The sequence below is a fragment of the Lathyrus oleraceus genome, chromosome 4 (assembly GCF_024323335.1).
Source record: "Lathyrus oleraceus cultivar Zhongwan6 chromosome 4, CAAS_Psat_ZW6_1.0, whole genome shotgun sequence".
NCBI classification, from domain to species: domain Eukaryota; kingdom Viridiplantae; phylum Streptophyta; class Magnoliopsida; order Fabales; family Fabaceae; genus Lathyrus; species Lathyrus oleraceus.
The window spans coordinates 325,930,228-325,948,784 of record NC_066582.1 but is presented as its reverse complement, the minus strand read 5'-3'; the positions used below and the strand labels follow the sequence as shown (position 1 = coordinate 325,948,784).

The 18,557-nt window shown below is 33.6% G+C and overlaps 1 protein-coding gene across 1 annotated transcript; it reads left to right on the top strand.

Annotated features, from left to right (window-relative positions):
* The first annotated feature begins 9,705 nt into the window (after window positions 1–9,705).
* On the top strand, window positions 9,706–12,711 carry LOC127075332 (trifunctional UDP-glucose 4,6-dehydratase/UDP-4-keto-6-deoxy-D-glucose 3,5-epimerase/UDP-4-keto-L-rhamnose-reductase RHM1). The gene is made up of 3 exons (XM_051016823.1): window positions 9,706–9,871; window positions 10,292–11,864; window positions 11,956–12,711. Exons 2-3 carry the CDS (start codon window positions 10,302–10,304, stop codon window positions 12,394–12,396), a joined length of 2,004 nt encoding a protein of 667 aa, XP_050872780.1. The 5' UTR covers window positions 9,706–9,871; window positions 10,292–10,301; the 3' UTR covers window positions 12,397–12,711.
* The last annotated feature ends 5,846 nt before the right edge of the window (window positions 12,712–18,557 follow it).

The following is an 18,557-nucleotide window of genomic DNA, read 5'->3' as shown; positions in this document are numbered from 1 at the left end:
GCTATACTTGGCAAAGGTAGTGTAGGTAATCCCTCTACCATTACTATTTCTGATGTCCATTTAGTAGAGGGGCTTAAACACAATTTGTTAAGCATAAGTCAATTGTGTGACAAGGGTTATAAAGTTTCTTTCACAAAAACTTGCTGCATAATTGAACATGCTGAACAGAACGTTGTGTTTAAGGGTGTAAGAGTAAACAATATCTATATGCTTGACCTTTTTTATGTATCTTTAACAAGTACTAAATGTCTAGTTACCTTGAATGATGATTCTTGGCTTTGGCATAGACGTTTAGCGCATGTTAATTTTGATTTACTTAATAAGGTTGTATCTAAGGATCTAGTAGTCGGTCTTCCAAAAATAAAATTTTCAAAAGACCACTTATGTGACGCGTGCCAAATGGGAAAACAAACGAGGGTCTCTTTTAAATCTAAAAATGTAATTTCAACTTCACGACCCCTTGAGCTTCTCCATATGGATCTCTTTGGACCTTCTAGGACAAAGAGCTTAGGTGGAAATTATTATGGTTTTGTAATCGTTGATGACTATTCTAGATTTACTTGGACTATATTCCTTCATAGCAAAGATGAAACTTTTTCTGCTTTTAAGAATTTTGCAAATCTGTCCCAAAACAAAATGAATTCCAAAATAGTTACAATTCGTAGCGATCATGGTGGTGAATTTCAAAACTATCACTTTGATAAGTACTGTGACAAGTATGGTATTGAGCATAACTGTTCAGCTCCTCGAACTCCACGACAAAATGGCGTTGTGGAGCGTAAAAATCGTGTTTTAGAGGAGTTGGCAAGAACAATGCTAAATGAGGGTGGATTACCAAAATATTTTTGGGCTGATGCAGTTAGCACAACTTGTTATGTTTTAAACAGGATCTTAATTCGTCCTATTTTAAATAAAACTCCTTATGAGCTTTTAAAAGGAAGAAAGCTAAACTTGTCACATCTTCACGTATTCGGTTGTAAGTGTTTTGTTTTGAATAATGGTAAGGAAAATATTGGGAAGTTTGATGCAAAAGCGGATGAAGGTATCTTTCTTGGATACTTACAATCAAGTAAAGCATATATAGTATATAATAAGCGTTTACTTACTGTTGAAGAATCTGTCCATGTTTCTTTTGATGAGTCTTATCCGAAAAGTGTTGGAAAAGGTATTTCTTTTGATGACGCAGGTGTATCTACAGAAGACATACTCAAGGAAGCTGTTACGGAAACTGATCAGTCCAGAACAGTTGCCCATGAGAAGGAGGAAGATACTAGTCATGAAGAAGATGAGGAAGAAAGGACAACTGAAGTGAATGACCTTCCACCAGCTTGGAAATCTTCAAAAGACCATCCTATTGACAACATCTTGGGAGATATTTCAAAGGGAGTAATGACTCGTTCTAAGATAAGTAATTTTTGTTCTCACTTCGCTTTTGTTTCACAAGTAGAACCTAAAAATGCCAAAGAGGCCTTGATTGATAAATGTTGGATAATGGCCATGCAAGAAGAGCTTAATCAATTTAAAAGAAATGACGTTTGGAAACTTGTCCCTCGTCCGCGAGATCATCATATCATAGGTACTAAATGGGTTTTTAGAAATAAGCTTGATGAAAACGAAGTGATAACTAGGAAAAAGGCACGTTTAGTAGCACAAGGGTATAACCAAGAGGAGGGCATAGACTATGAGGAAACTTATGCTCCAGTTGCTCGCCTTGAAGCTATACGTCTCTTGCTTGCCTATGCGTGTTCTAATAATTTTAAGCTTTACCAAATGGACGTAAAGAGTGTGTTTCTAAATGGTGTCATAAATGAAGAGGTATATGTCTCACAACCTCCTGGTTTTGAGAATGCTGAAAATCCAGATTACGTTTACAAATTAAAACGAGCTTTGTATGGTCTTAAACAAGCCCCTCGGGTTTGGTATGAAAGGCTTAGCAAATTTCTAATTGATCATGGATATTCAAGAGGTAAAGTGGATAATACTCTCTTTATTAAACACAAGGGAAAGCACATTCTTTTAGTTCAAGTTTATGTAGACGATATAATTTTTAGTTCAACTAACACACACTTGGTCGAAGAATTTTCTAAGGTTATGCAGGGTGAATTTGAGATGAGTCTTATGGGGGAGCTGAATTACTTCCTAGGTCTTCAGATAAAGCAACTTGATGAGGGTACAACAGTATGTCAAACAAAGTACTGCAGAGAACTACTCAAGCGCTTTGGAATGAACGACTCAAAATCAATTGGCACCCCTATGCCTACCAACGGAAATCTAGATAAAGATGAGCATGGTAAGAGTGTAGATGTCAAAAAGTTTAGAGGTATGATTGGGTCTCTTCTGTATCTTTCTGCTTCTAGACCTGACATCATGTTTAGTGTTTGTATGTGTGCACGATAACAATCAAATCCTAAGGAATCACACCTGAAAGCTGTTAAGCGTATATTTAGATATCTTCATGAAACATCTAAATATGGGCTTTGGTATTCCAAAGGAAGTGATTGTAGCTTAGTAGGTTACTCCGATTCTGATTTTGCTGGCTACAAATCAGATAGGAAAAGCACGAGTGGTACATGTCACTTGTTTTCAAACTCCTTGGTAAGTTGGCATAGCAAAAAGCAGGTATCTGTGGCTTTGTCAACTGCAGAGGCTGAGTACGTTGCAGCCGGTAGTTGTTGCGCTCAGATTTTATGGCTAAAGCAACAACTACAAGACTTTAACATTCAACTCAAACGTATTCCAATAAAATGTGACAACACTAGTGCCATAAACCTTACTAAAAATCCTGTTTTACACTCACGCACTAAACACATAGAGATTAGACATCACTTTCTTCACGATCATGTTGAAAAAGAAGACGTTGTATTTGAGCATGTTGATACTAAAAACCAGCTTGCTGACATTTTCACTAAACCTTTGGCAACGGAACCGTTCTTCAACATTCGTCGTGAATTAGGGATCTTAGATCTCTCTCCATTGTTGTCTTAAGCATGTTTGTTCTTATTTATATTATGGCTCACCTTGGTTGATGAGATTTGTTTTAGATTTCATTTATACCTCACAAGGTTACATCAACAGAGGTAATATCACTCCTTTCTATATCTCTTTTAGAACTATGTGATTGTGTATGTTAGAACAAAATTCCTTATTTTCGTTTATGTGAATTTCTTTGCATATATTGTTTGAACATTAATATCTGATTTGTGAATTATACTTGGGCATCATTATCATGACATACTTTATAATGCATAACCATACTGCATAAAAATTAATTAAAATTTGGTTTGGCATCAGTATGTATCGATTCAAAGATGTATGTATCGATTCATGTCTTCTTCATTTCACATCTGTCAAAATTGGTTCAGTATGTATCGATTCATTCGTCGTTTGTATCGATACATAGACCCTTTAAAAACAAAAATGCGTGACATGGATCGATCCATTCCCATATGCATCGACACATACTGATTGTTATTTGGATTAAATGCATTTTGTTTCACTCATGGATCGACACATCAGCAATTCTTATCACATCTTTTCACAAACTTGGTATCAGCAGTTCCCCTACCTCTCAAAACCTGCGGCTAACCCTAATCTCCTTCATCATCATTCTCTCCAAAACCCTAAATTCATCTCACTTTTCTTCAATTTTTCATCACCATGCCTCCAAGAATCATTCCGGCTAGAGCAAGGGGAAAAGGAAAAGGAAAGGAACCGGTTGGCACTTCTCAGTAGTTACCAGAAATTCCTCCTAATGCCTTAGATTTGCTTCATCCTGCAATTGCTACTGAGTTTGAGGATTCTTTCAAGACAAGGTTAGTTATGAAACCCCATGTCTTCGATAAACATGATGCTATTCATCTGCATCTCAATGATGTGGTTGAACTCCTTAATGCACAAAAACTTGGTTCATTTTTGACTACAAAGGATGATTACCATGAGGATTTTATCCGTGCATTTTATGCTGGCTTACAATCTGGTAAAGGATATATGTTTAAGTGTTCTATTGGTGTCAGAACCTATACTTTTGAGGCTGTTGATTGGGAAACAGTGTTTCAAATTCCGCTTCCGTCGCATAATTTCAAGACTTGGCATGACTTGAAGTTTGATACTGACTTTAACCTGAAGGAGTTTACTCTATCTATCTTGAAATTGGACAGACCACTGGGTGAGGATGAACAAGTTACGTCTGGTATGATTAAGAAAATTCCTCATATACTTCATTGGATTATCTCGCACATTCTGCGTCCAGCAAACAGTGGACATTCTAGGTTAGACAGGGCAGGCATTCATCTCTTGTATATTCTTCAAAATAAGGTTCCCTTGAATTGGGCAAATTACTTTGTGAAGCGTCTCTTTTTCGTGCGTAACAGTGCCAAGAATGTTGCTTTTGGTTATGCGTCTCAAATCATGAAAATTCTTACGTTCTGGAATGTTGCAATCCCTTTAGTTCCTCTCATATCACCATCTGCTGCTCAAGAGTTTGACTCTTCCACTTTATCTCATCTGGGATATCGGTGGGACAAGGAACGTCAATGTTTCTATTTCTTTGAAAGGAAATCCAAAACAAGGATCTATAATTTTGATGTGCCTTCTGAACGAATTCATGTAGTTGAAGACCAACCTGATGAAGAAATGCATGATGTGAACGAAGCAGATGTGCCTGCAGCTGATGACAATGCTGGTTGGGGTGATTGGGTGCCACAAAGGTGGTCTCCAACCAACTATGTACCTGAACCAACGGTTCCTCCGTTCTCCGGCGGTGCTTCATCTTCAACACCTACTGCGCACCTAACTCAAATGCTTCAAAAAATGGAGCTTGCCAACCAAGAACATCATGAAGAGGAACGGTCTTGGCATGTACAACAAAGTGAGTGGCATAAGGAGCATCGTGAGTGGCATGACGATCATACACGGATGTACCATAACCAACACTCTTGGCACACGGACTTGGTTAAGTGGCACAAAGTCTTCTACAATGAAATGTCTGGTTTTATGGACGACTGCCGTGCCAATCCTGGTATTATGGACAGATTCAGAAGTGTTGAAGTTCAGGACCGGTTCAGGCACTACACCTTCATGGGCCACAATCCATATGCAATGCCTCCTCCTCCGCCTCCTCCAAGCTTCAGAGATCCTGATAGATATGACGAGGAGTTCTGTGGTGGCTATAATCCACATTAAACCATCATCATTTCATTTCACTGCATTTCATTGCATGTTGCTTGAGTTTTTTTCTTTTCAGATTAGTTGCACCTTATATGTCTTGGCTTATGTAATTTTTAAATACTTTCTACTAGTTAAATGCTTATTTCCTTCTGCTTACTTCTGGTGTTATTGCCCTTATTTGTCATTCTTTGTGAGTAATTCTTTACTTTTTAAGCTTCCTTCTTTGTGATTGTTAGCTTCTTTATCATTTTTACTGTGTCCTGCTACAACATGTTGCCTTGATAAAACTGTTTTTTTCTTCTTTTTGATGTTGACAAAGGGGGAGAAATGCAGATGTTGACAGATATGCACAAACTCAGGGGGAGTATCACACATCTTGCTAAAAATTTGCCATCATCAAAAAGGGGGAGTTTGTGAGCAAATTCTTTACTTTGAATAAGTTTTGAATGATAGCAAATTGTGTGATCATTGTCTAATTGTTGGTTGTGCATTATTTTACATGTTTCATTTGTGTTTTTAGCCTATACTATTGTTTTGTGCCTATACATAAAGATCCACATTGATACATTTCTTAAAAGAACTCATAAAAACTGTTTCGTGTCAGTATGTATCGATACATGTTCATCTGCATCGATATATGGTATAATCCTTATGTGCAAATGCAAGGATCTTTGAAACAAGGAGACACATTTCGCACAAAAGAGGAATGTGTAAAAGCCATTAAAAAAAATTCACATGGAACTATCAGCTGACTTCAGAGTTGATAGAACTAACGCATTGAGGTACAAAATTTATTTTCTGAATGATCACTGCCTATTTCGATTGTCACCTTCGTACCGGAAGAGGAGCGAATCTTGGGAGATTATAGCAGAGTACGAGTACACTTCATCATATATAAAGGCATGGATAGCTAGGACAAAGGTTGTTGAAAAAGTCTTTGGCAATTGGGAGGAGTCTTACAAACAACTTCCAAAATACTTGTTGGCTCTAAATCAGTATGCTCCATGGACTATTGTCAAGTTGGAAACGTTGCCTGCATATACACCATACGGGACGTGTGTTGTTGGAAATGGAATATTCCACCGTCTATTCTGGGTGTATCAACCATACATCATAGGTTTTTCTTTATGTAAACCAATTATACAAATTGATGGTACATGGTTGTACGGGAAATACAAAGGAACGTTACTGATGGCAGTGGCACAAGATAGTAACAACAACATTTTTCCAATCTCCTTTGCCCTTGTTGAAGGGGAGACTGCTGAGGGATGAAGTTTTTTCCTAAGAAAACTATGATTGCACGTTGTTGAAGGAGAATAGCGATCCAAAACGCAGCGGAAATTAAAAATTTCTCCTTTAGTGATCCTTACGAATGAGCATGATCAGTGATAGAATCGTTACCTCTTATGGAGATTGAAACCCTTGATGTAAATCGAAGGAGTGATCACAAACGTTGAATGGTGACAACGCCTCTACGTAGTCCACACGAACGGATTCCTTCAGTCTCAGTGCTAGCTGCTACGAATGAAGGCTTTGAGTGAGTGAGTGAGTGAGTGAGAGAGAGAGAAAGAAACAATTTTTTTTCATCTGATCAAATGCTTCTGCATAAGGGTTCTATTTATAGAATCACTTGTGTAGGTTGTAAGCTAAAATGCCCACTTACGTGTATGTGACCCATATCTTATGATAGACCAAAATCACTTAAGCGCGTAGTATTTTACCATATTTCGTATTCTACTTAAGTGCATTGTACCTTAAGATGTTCTACAATTCACTTAAGTGCGTTGTATCTTACGGTGTTCCTTATTTACTCTATCTCTCATCAATCCGTCCTTTTTGTGTGTGACCCTGTAGGTTTTTGCGACATTGACAATTATATTAAATCATGTATTTAACATGATAAACAGTGAGCGGTATCTAACAACACATCACTGTTACCCAAGACATGAAAATGTCATGTGATCTGACAAATCCTTTTGTGATAATACTTATGTGTATAATTACCATTTTGCCCTTATGTCTATATTGAACACAAGGCATAGACCATGTCATCCTTGTCCAGTTCAATATTGGGCCCGTAGACATTTATCCTGTTACGCAGGATGGGAAAATTCCATCTAGGTCACTCATGTCCCTTAGCATGCTTCATGGAGTACCCATCAACTGTCTTTATGGTCATCCAATTACGGACAACGTTTGATCAGCAATAAGACACTCGACTATACATCTAGGGTCCATAGTGGTTTCAGGTCGAAGGGTGGTATACATCATTATCACCATGAGAATAAATTATGACACTTTGTATAACATTCTATATAGTATTCTCATAGTGGGTCAATCCAGTATAAATATTACTCCTAATATTCATACATATGTTTAAGACTTGATAACTCCTTATCCATGATCCATGAGATGTGATCATCAGTCTATATACATAATAGTCTTAATGCTTTAATGTTAATCCACTTCACAATAAAGCTCGCCTACAGATACTTTAAGAATAGTGTCCTTATGTTTAATAGGATCTCATGATTAAGTCACACTTGATACATTAAACGTACTAGCCATTCTAGGGACTTTATTAAACAAACATAATAAAGAAAAATCCTTTTATTATTAATAAATAATTCGATACAAGTACCAAAAGTATTGGCCTCTAGGGCTTACACCAACAGTTGCACCTCATCCTAACTTATGTTTGATCTCCGACAGACACCCTTCAATCATCAATGCATATAATAACATTGATAATGGATGGCATAATCCTCCTTCGACGCATGTCTTTTGTATTAGACATATTGCTTAGAATTTCATGCGGGAAGTCAAAGATAAGACGTTACGGAAGAAGGTTGTTAATGCATGTTACACATTATTAGAACCTTCTTTCAAACACTACCGTGGAGAAATAAGATTGTCTAACAAAGATGTAGTACGGTGGATCGATAGTATTCCATTGGAGAAGTGGACTAAGGCATACAACAACGGTCAACGTTGGGGCCACATGACACCAAATCTTGTGGAATCAATGAACTCTGTCTTCAAAGGCATATGTAACCTACCTATAATTGCTTTGGTCCAGACAACATATTTCAGGCTAGGGGCACTGTTTGAGACCAGACGCTCCAAATGGAGTTCATTGTTGCAATCTGGGAAGTTGTTCGTTGATGCTTCAATGAAATTCATTAGATATGAAGCTGCCAAAGAAAACACACATGTGATCATGGTGTTTGACCGCACTAAAGGTTGGTATAGTGTTGCCGAGTCCATGGGTCACAATGACGGCATGCCGATGGGACAATATAGAGTCGAACTAGATAGAGGTTGGTGCGACTGCGAAAAGTTCCAAGCCTTTGGTACGCCCTGCTCCTATGTCATTGCGGCATGCTCAAAGGTTCGAAGGGATCCATCCTATTTGCTATCTGAAGTTTACAAAATCACCAGCCTATCAAATGTTTATAAAATTAGTTTTTCCGTAATGGCAAAAGAGGATTACTTACCAGAATATCAAGGGGACTTTGTCTGGCACAACGAAGTTATACGAAGGAAGAAAAAGGATCGCCCAAATAGCACCCGGATTCGAACCGAAATGGATACGGCGAACAAAATGGTTAGATTATGTAGTTCATGCCGTCAGCCATGTCACAGTCGTACTAACTGTCCTAGTGTTGGAACGAGCACAACCAGATAAATTCAAATGTACCTCTATTGCAATATATAGAAAACTAACTTTATTTCATATTATAAGTTTGTGAGCAAATATTATTACATAAACAACAACACAAACAATTAAAACAACTACAATACAATAACTAGCGATTACAACCATCAAAACAATTTTGAACATGTAATGCATCATCCTACGAACATCTCTGTCAGTCTTAATATCCACCCATACACGAACTTCTCTATTTTGGTTGAACGTGGACTCAAGCCATTGTATTATTCTAATCCTTTCACCATATCCAATTTCTCCATATAACCAACAGTTCAACGTCCGATTAAGACGTTCAAACGAATCTATATTCCAAAGTCGAATCTTTATCAGAGACGCAACGACGGAAAATATTAAATCGACATTTCGCTTGTGAATGTATTCAGACATGGTTAAAACACAAAAACTTGAAGCACCATGCAAGCGCCAGAGACATTGACGCCTCTTCATGAGGCCCAATGCAGACGTCAAGGGCATTGGCGCCTCCTCATGAGGCTACCAATGAAGGCGTCCAGGCCATTGACGCCTCCTCTTGATCCTTAAGGGATGCGCCGGTTCATCTGGTGCATCTTTTTTAAATTTTGTTATTTTAAAAAAAAATTAAAAAATTTGTTATTTTGAAATTATTTTAAAAAAAGTTGGTTATTTTTATAAAAAAAAATCCTAATAGTTTAACAACTAAATTAAATATTAATTTTTTTTATGAAAACGTTGTTGAATTTAATTTCAAAATTGTGTCAGAATATGACTTTTATGTCCGACACGGACAATTGAGGCAAGCGCGTAATTGAGTTAAAGAGCAAGGGTACTTATGTAATTTAAGTGATCCCCTGGCTCCCCTTAACTGTCTCGGTTTATGCATATATAGACGCGTAAATATATACGATTTCATAGCACCACCATTTTCTTCTTCTCTTATACACCAACAACATCACTCACACCAAATCTTCCTCATTCTTTTCTCAAATCTCTCTCTGGATTAGTTTTCATTTTGTAAGTTCTCTCACTCCGATCCTCGTTTTCTCCATTTCTGTTTATTTTTTGTGATCTGGATATTGCTTCTATTTTACGGATCTAAGCGTTGTTTTTCTCTGTTCATGATTGTGGAATGATTGTGGAGCTTGATTTCGATTCCACCATGTCAGCACGTCAAAGCTGGTTGTAGTTTAGAAAATAGATCTGTGCAAGATAACTAGTTACATTTTGATGATGTTGTTAATTTCCTTGATTTTCTTCTTCTTTTGGGGTTCAATTTTATGCGTTTCATGTTCTGTTGGGTTTTCTTTTGTTATTATGCATAGATGTTGAAGTGTGCACTTCTTACTAACAACTCATTCATGTGGCTATAGTATGATTTTGTTTTTCGTTTCAAATACTTTTATTTGCGATTTTGATTTTTTTTATTGTGCACAGTTAGCTAGAGATGACTTCCTATACACCAAAGAATATCCTCATTACGGGGGCTGCTGGATTTATTGCATCTCATGTTGCGAACCGGCTTGTGCGAAGCCATCCCGAGTACAAAATTGTTGTGCTTGACAAACTAGATTATTGTTCGAATCTAAAGAATCTCCTTCCTTCTAAATCATCTCCCAATTTCAAGTTTGTGAAGGGGGATATTGGTAGTGCTGATCTTGTCAACTACTTGCTTATCACCGAGTCAATTGACACGATAATGCACTTTGCTGCTCAAACTCATGTTGATAACTCATTCGGTAATAGCTTTGAGTTCACCAAGAACAATATTTATGGGACTCATGTTCTATTAGAAGCCTGCAAGGTTACTGGCCAGATCAGAAGGTTTATTCATGTTAGTACGGATGAGGTCTATGGTGAGACCGATGAAGATGCTATTGTTGGAAACCATGAAGCTTCTCAACTTCTCCCGACAAATCCGTACTCTGCAACAAAAGCTGGAGCTGAAATGCTTGTCATGGCGTATGGCAGGTCGTACGGGTTGCCTGTTATCACAACACGTGGGAACAATGTTTATGGGCCGAATCAGTTTCCTGAGAAGTTGATTCCGAAGTTCATCCTATTGGCTATGCAAGGAAAGACTCTTCCTATTCATGGCGATGGGTCTAATGTGAGGAGTTATTTGTATTGTGAAGATGTTGCCGAGGCATTTGAAGTTGTACTTCACAAGGGAGAGGTTGGACATGTTTACAATATAGGGACTAAGAAGGAGAGGGGAGTTATCGATGTAGCCAAGGATATATGCAGGCTTTTCTCGATGAATCCAGAAACTAGTATTAAATTCGTAGAGAATAGACCGTTTAATGACCAGAGATACTTTCTCGATGATCAAAAGCTGAAGAACATCGGTTGGTCTGAGAAGACCACATGGGACGAGGGCTTGAAGAAAACCATAGAATGGTATACCAAAAATCCTGATTGGTGGGGCGATGTCAGTGGAGCATTGCTTCCTCATCCAAGGATGTTGATGATGCCGGGTGGAATGGAGAGACATTATGAAGGGACTGAAGGGGAAAAGCCTGCATCGTTCAATTCATCTAATACTCATATGGTGGTCCCAACATCCAAGAACAATGGTGTTCAGCAAAAACCACCTTTGAAGTTCTTGCTCTTTGGTAGAACTGGGTGGATCGGTGGTTTGCTGGGAAAGTTGTGTGAGAAGCAAGGAATTCCGTATGAATATGCAAAGGGTCGTCTAGAGGATCGTGCATCACTCATTGCTGATATTCAGAGTGTGAAACCAACCCATGTTTTCAATGCTGCAGGTGTCACCGGAAGACCCAATGTTGATTGGTGTGAAAGTCATAAAACAGAAACCATCCGTGCCAATGTTGCCGGTACTTTAACATTGGCTGATGTATGCAGAGAGCACGGGATCTTGATGATAAATTATGCTACTGGGTGCATATTTGAGTATGATGCAGCACATCCAGAAGGCTCTGGCATTGGTTTTAAGGAGGAAGACAAGCCCAATTTTGTGGGATCTTTCTATTCCAAAACCAAAGCTATGGCAAGTATCCTTTAAAAAACATAACTTTATTTATTCTTACCTTTGTATTATGAATTTTGTCAAACAATAACTTTCAAGTAAATTTGATCAGGTTGAGGAACTTTTGAGAGAATATGACAATGTATGCACCCTTAGGGTTCGCATGCCACTTTCGTCTGATCTGAGCAACCCGCGCAATTTCGTCACAAAGATTTCTCGTTATAACAAAGTTGTCAACATTCCAAACAGCATGACAGTATTGGATGAACTTCTCCCTATTTCAATTGAGATGGCAAAGAGAAACCTGAGTGGAATCTGGAACTTCACAAACCCTGGTGCTGTGAGCCACAATGAGATCCTTGAGATGTATAGGGATTACATTGACCCCAGTTTCAAGTGGGCCAATTTCACACTTGAAGAACAAGCCAAGGTGATTGTCGCAGCTCGTAGCAACAATGAAATGGATGGCACCAAATTAAAGAGTGAATTCCCAGAATTGCTCTCCATCAAAGAATCACTTATCAAGTATGTCTTTGAACCAAACAAGAAATAAGCAGTTTTACATTTTAGACGTGGCGGTAATGTGTTCGAGCCTACATAGATAAGATATGATTCCACTGTTAGTTCCACTCAGTAACTGTGTGTAGAGTGTGGCTGGTATTACAATTGCATTATTATTAGATCATTTTCCTAAGTATTAATTTCAATTTCCTAGTGTTCTCTGGTACTTGCAGCCTAAAATAGATGTATTGTTATGAAAGCTTGTGATGAGCAACTTGTTTTTTCATCTTTGTAAGGTTTGTATTCTTTTATTGCGTATCTAGAATGAAAATTTGAAATAAGAGAAGTTTTATAGTTTGTGACGTTACTGTTGAGATGTACTTGGGTATTTATCTGCAATACATAGTGAGAATCTTGTAATAAGAGGAGTTATTTAGCATTTTCTTAAACTAAAAGGAATGTTTATGTTAATTTCATATCTGAATGTTAAACTTTACAGTATAGGTTTTTAAAAGCATGCGTATTTAATTATGGCTGTGCGTTTTAAAATATACACACGTTTATCCCCCTGCCTCCTTCCTTCGTTTTTCAAATTAGTTTACATTGTTAGTTATTATTATTAGGATTTTGTAAACGTGTGCCTAAGAACCCTTCAAAGATTTCAAAAACAGTTATTTTCTTGAAAAATTAATTAAATCTACGCCACAAAAGACTAAGGCTAAGAGATATGATAAGAATGTTTTTAGTCGATGTCAAGTCTGTCTTATTTTCACTATGAGATATTCTTCTTTTGGGTATACAAATTCTCACGGCTTTGTCTTTTAAAAATTAAGAATAATCTCAGTCACTCATTTTGATTAAAAATAAAAAATAATTAATATTAATTACAGCATGAAAAACATGAGAGAGTAGAAGGAGAGGATATGTGTCTTGTTGTATATAAGTTACCATTCATCTTGTGTCTCAAATAATATGATTCCAATATTTCTCTTATTATTATTATTATTATATTATTATTATTATATTATTATTATTATTATTATTATATTATTATTATTATTATATTTATTATTATTATTTTATTATTATATTAGTATTATTATTATATATTTTATTAGTATTATTATTATTATTATTATTATTATATTAATTATATATTATTATTATTATATTAGATTATTATTATTATTTATATTATATTATTATTATTATTATTATTATTATTATTATTATTTATTATTATTATTATATTATTATTATTATTAGTATTATTATTATTATTATTATTATTATTATATCTTATATTATTATTATTATTATTATTATTTATTATTATTATTATTATTATTATTATTATTATTATTATATATATTATTATTATTATTATTAGATTATTATTATTATTATTATGATTATCTTATTATTATTATTATTATTATTAGTATTATTATTTTATATTAGTTATTATTATTATATTATTATTAGTTTATATATTATATTATTATTTATTATTATATTATTATTATAGTATTATTATTATTATTATTATTATTATTATTATTATATATTATTATTATTATATCTTATATTATTATATTATATTATTATATTATTATTATTATTTTATTATTATTATTATTATTATTATTATTATTATTATTATTATTATTATTATTATTATTAGATCTTATTATATTATTATTATTATTATATATTATATTATTATTATATTCTTATTATTTTATTATTATTATTATTATTATTATATTATATTATTATTATTATTATTATTATTATTATTATTATTATTATTATTATTATTATTATTATTATTTATTATTATTATTATTATTATTATTTTATTATTATTATTATTATTATTATATTTTATTATTATTATTATTATTATTATTATTATTATTATATCTAAAATATAAAACTCATCTTTAAAAACCATCTTTCAAAGCGTGTAAGAAAAGCTAACACACAAAATCCATATTTTGATACGTTTAAATTGTAGTTAAAAATAATCTCATAATATAATAGTTAAATTATGACAAAATAGAATCTCTATTTAATTTTTCATACTTAAATCATGGTTATTATTTCTATTATTATTATTATTATTATTATTATTATTATTATTATTATTATTATTATTATTATATCTAAAATATAAAACTCATCTTTAAAAACCATCTTTCAAAGCGTGTAAGAAAAGCTAACACACAAAACCCATATTTTAATACGTTTAAATTGTAGTTAAAAATAATCTCATAATATAATAGTTAAATTATGACAAAATAGAATCTCTATTTAATTTTTCATACTTAAATCATGGTTAATCTATAAAACTTTCAAAAACTTAATACAACTCTCCGTTGCAGGTTACCTACCCAAACTTTTAGATTTCATAGAAGTCTATTTAGGAGTTTGTTTAAGGTTGCTAAATAAGTTTTTAAATTCAACTCTATGCACGTTAATATATCTAGTTTTTAAATGATTTGAGATACTTATATTATTAGTTAACATTTCACTTATTATTACTAAATCTATGACACGTTACATATCCATTTTTTTTAGATGACATGAAAGTCTATTTAAGAGTTTGTTTAAGGTTGCTAAATAGGTATTTAAGCTCATATATATGCGTGCTAATAGACCTAAAATTTTAAATGATTTGAGATATTATAATATATATTTTTACATTGTATAAAGATAGTTTATTATTGTTGGATTTCAAGTGTGATTGTTAAAGTCCTACGTAGATTAAGAATGGAGAAAATGTTGAGTTTAGAAGCGAGGTGATTCATGCCTCAATTGTCCTAAAATTTTGCGTGGATACGTGGTGTCAAAGTTTTTTGGAACCATGAATGTTTAACCCATTAACACGTTCGGACATCGCTCTCTTGACTTCCACAACAAGTGATATCAGAGTCTGATTAGCTCGATGGAGGAGCAGAAATGGATCCTAATATGGATCAAGACTAATGATATGGATTACTAACATTTATGGGGGAGATGGTTAAGTTTCAACTATGAGTGTTAAAGTCTCACATTGATTAGGAAAGAATGAAATATTGGATTTAAAAGAGAGGTGACACATATCCCTAATACTTGAAGGTTTTGAATGGATATGTGGTGTCAAAATCTTTTGAAACCATGAATGTTTGGTCCATTAACACTTCTGAGTCCCGAGTCTCGCTTTCCGGACTCCTCCCAACAATTATCATATTATTGAGACATTGTATGAAAGATATGACAAAATAGTTTTATTAAAATAATTGAGTTGTTAATAGACATTTGATACATCTGAGTCATTCTTAGAATTTCAGTTGTGTTAAATCTTTTTTTAATAAAGAATATTTTCATTAAAAAGTGTATTAAAATAGTAGGCATGACAATTAAATTTGAACTCGATCAATCCCGTCTTAAATTTAACAGAAAAAAATTAATTGAACTTGGGCGAGTATGGGATGAGGGTATTGATACTCACTCATCCTCGTCCTTTGTGGAGATTTTCTTTATTAAAAAAATATATTAAGATATCAAACATAATAATTAAATTTGAATCTTACTGACGCTATCCTGAATTTAACAAGGAAAACTTGATCGAATTGAGGGCGTGTGAGGGGCGTTGTTCATAACAACCCCGATCGAGTTTGAGAAAGGGGCATGAGTAATATAAAAGCAAGGTAGTAATGCGGAAAACCGACCATGCCATCTATTGTCATATCTATAAGATAGATAGTACAATAATAAAAAAATAAAATAAATATTTTAACTAAAATACATTTGTTAAAATTTATAGTCTTTTGTGGTCGATTTAAATGATTAATCTCTATAATTATGCATGGTGAATTCATGATTATCATTTATCATAAATAAAAAGTGAAATTTATTAAAGTGAAAATAAATTAATTAGAAATATAATTATGTAATGAATGTTAAATTGAAAAAAAAAACAATTATTTAAAAACAATTTGATATACAAATATATTATTTATTTTGGAATTGAGACTACGATATGATTTTTTTAATAAAGTAAGGGTCTTGTAAACTAGTGTCTTAAAAACACCTTTTAAGGATTTAAAATTAAAAAATTATAAAAAATAATTATTTTAATTTTTAATACTTTCAATAGATATTTTTTTATTTTTTTTATTATTTTAAAATTTTAAAGAGTGTCCATAAAGTAATTTATAACTTAGGATGGAGAAGTAATTTACTCAAAATTAAAAAGTGATTGCATTTGGGCATATTTAATTTATATTTACTCTACTTCACTTTATTGATTACTTTAAAATATTCGAAAACGTGATATAAAATGAAAATGAAGTGATATATTAATGAATAATAAAATGATAGCAAAATAAATATTCGTATACCAAGAATTTCAGTATTGATTGTAAAGTTGTCCACATTATATAATCGACATGATAAATGGTGGGGGTAGTTATTAATGTTAGATGAAGCTTGTGGTGGATGCGATGTGGTGTGGTGTGTATAGAGTAGATTTAATTTTATATATATATATATATATATATTATATATATATATATATATCTATATATATATATATATATATATATAATTATATATAATATATATAATATATATATATATATTATATATATATATATTATATATATATATATATATATATATATATATATATAAGATATATATATATATATATATATATATATATATATATAATATATATATACACGTTACATAATCGACATGATAAATGGTGGTGGCAGGCTTGTGGTGGAAGCGTGGTGTAACGTGGATATATATATATATATATATATATATATATATATATATATATATATATATATATATATATATATATATATATATATATATATATATAATTGATATGATAAATGGTAGTGGCAGTTACTAGTGTTAGATGAAGCTTGTGGTGGATGCGGGGTGTGGTGTGTGTATAAAGTAGATTTAATTTTAAAGTTTTATATATATATATATTATATATATATATATATTATATATATATATATATATATATATATATTATGTCCCGATCAAATATCAAAATAGCAAAAGTTCAATTCATCATGTGCATTCCACTTACTTAAAGTATAAAGTCAATAAACACACAAAAATAAAGTATACTATCTGATTTCTGTTTTTCACTACATGCATCTTAGATCTTGAATTTATTTGAGCATTAGAATAATAACCATGCAGATCCACCCCCACACGTTGTGAAGGAGATCAACGCCACTGGTTCAAGGTCTTCAAGTCACCAACTACGTCCAGATCTCGTTCCTAAACGGAACACTGGCGTCGTCTGTGTGAATCGACTTCTGATTCTTATAATTTTTGTGATTTCACGATCGTTCTCCACTTCACTAGTTCGTAACCTTTGAGGACCACCAAATCAAGAACGATCATGATCGAATACGAAGATCTAACGTGTTTGATCCAATCAATTAATGTTCCAACCACGGTTCATCGGATATCCAGATCTCTGATTCCCTTAGGAATTCTGCAAAGTAAAAGAAAGAAGAATCCTAGATCCAGATCCAGATATACGATAAAATTCCCCTCTAGATCATGTTGAAGGTGTCTGATCAATCTTCAAATCTAGCACCGTCTAAATTACCAGTCGACAACGTGATACTTATCGTGATGACTTCGAAGATACTACGAGTTCATAGCTAATGATGGCGTAGATCTGGTACAGAAACGCCTTACATAGGTACTAAGGGATCTCCGAATGATGAACAAAGATCTCCTTCGGCCATATTCGTGGGATCCCGACGAAGCTACCTCATCGTAGCAAAGCGAAATAATATTCAAGCATTAAATTGTTTGTAGTTGAACATGTCGACTCTGATGCACCTTCTCCCCATCACTTAGGATCGAGAAGAGGTTGATTTATGGGGCGACTTTTTGGTAAAGTCCCTCTTCCATACAAATCTTGGGTGTCGCATCAAGAAATGGAGACACACATGCACAAATACGGCCGAAGAACGAGGATGTTGAATAAACTACAACTACAGGCCGACCAATGATCGCAACAACTTCCTCCGAGCACCAATGCTCTGTCTGATATAGCTAAACTGCCTGAACATCGTGGTCATAATGACAAGATAATAGAGTGTTATTGAATATGCATAGGGAAATGACACCCTAGACCCCTTCGAGAGGGAGTCAAAGCTCCAACAAAGACACCTC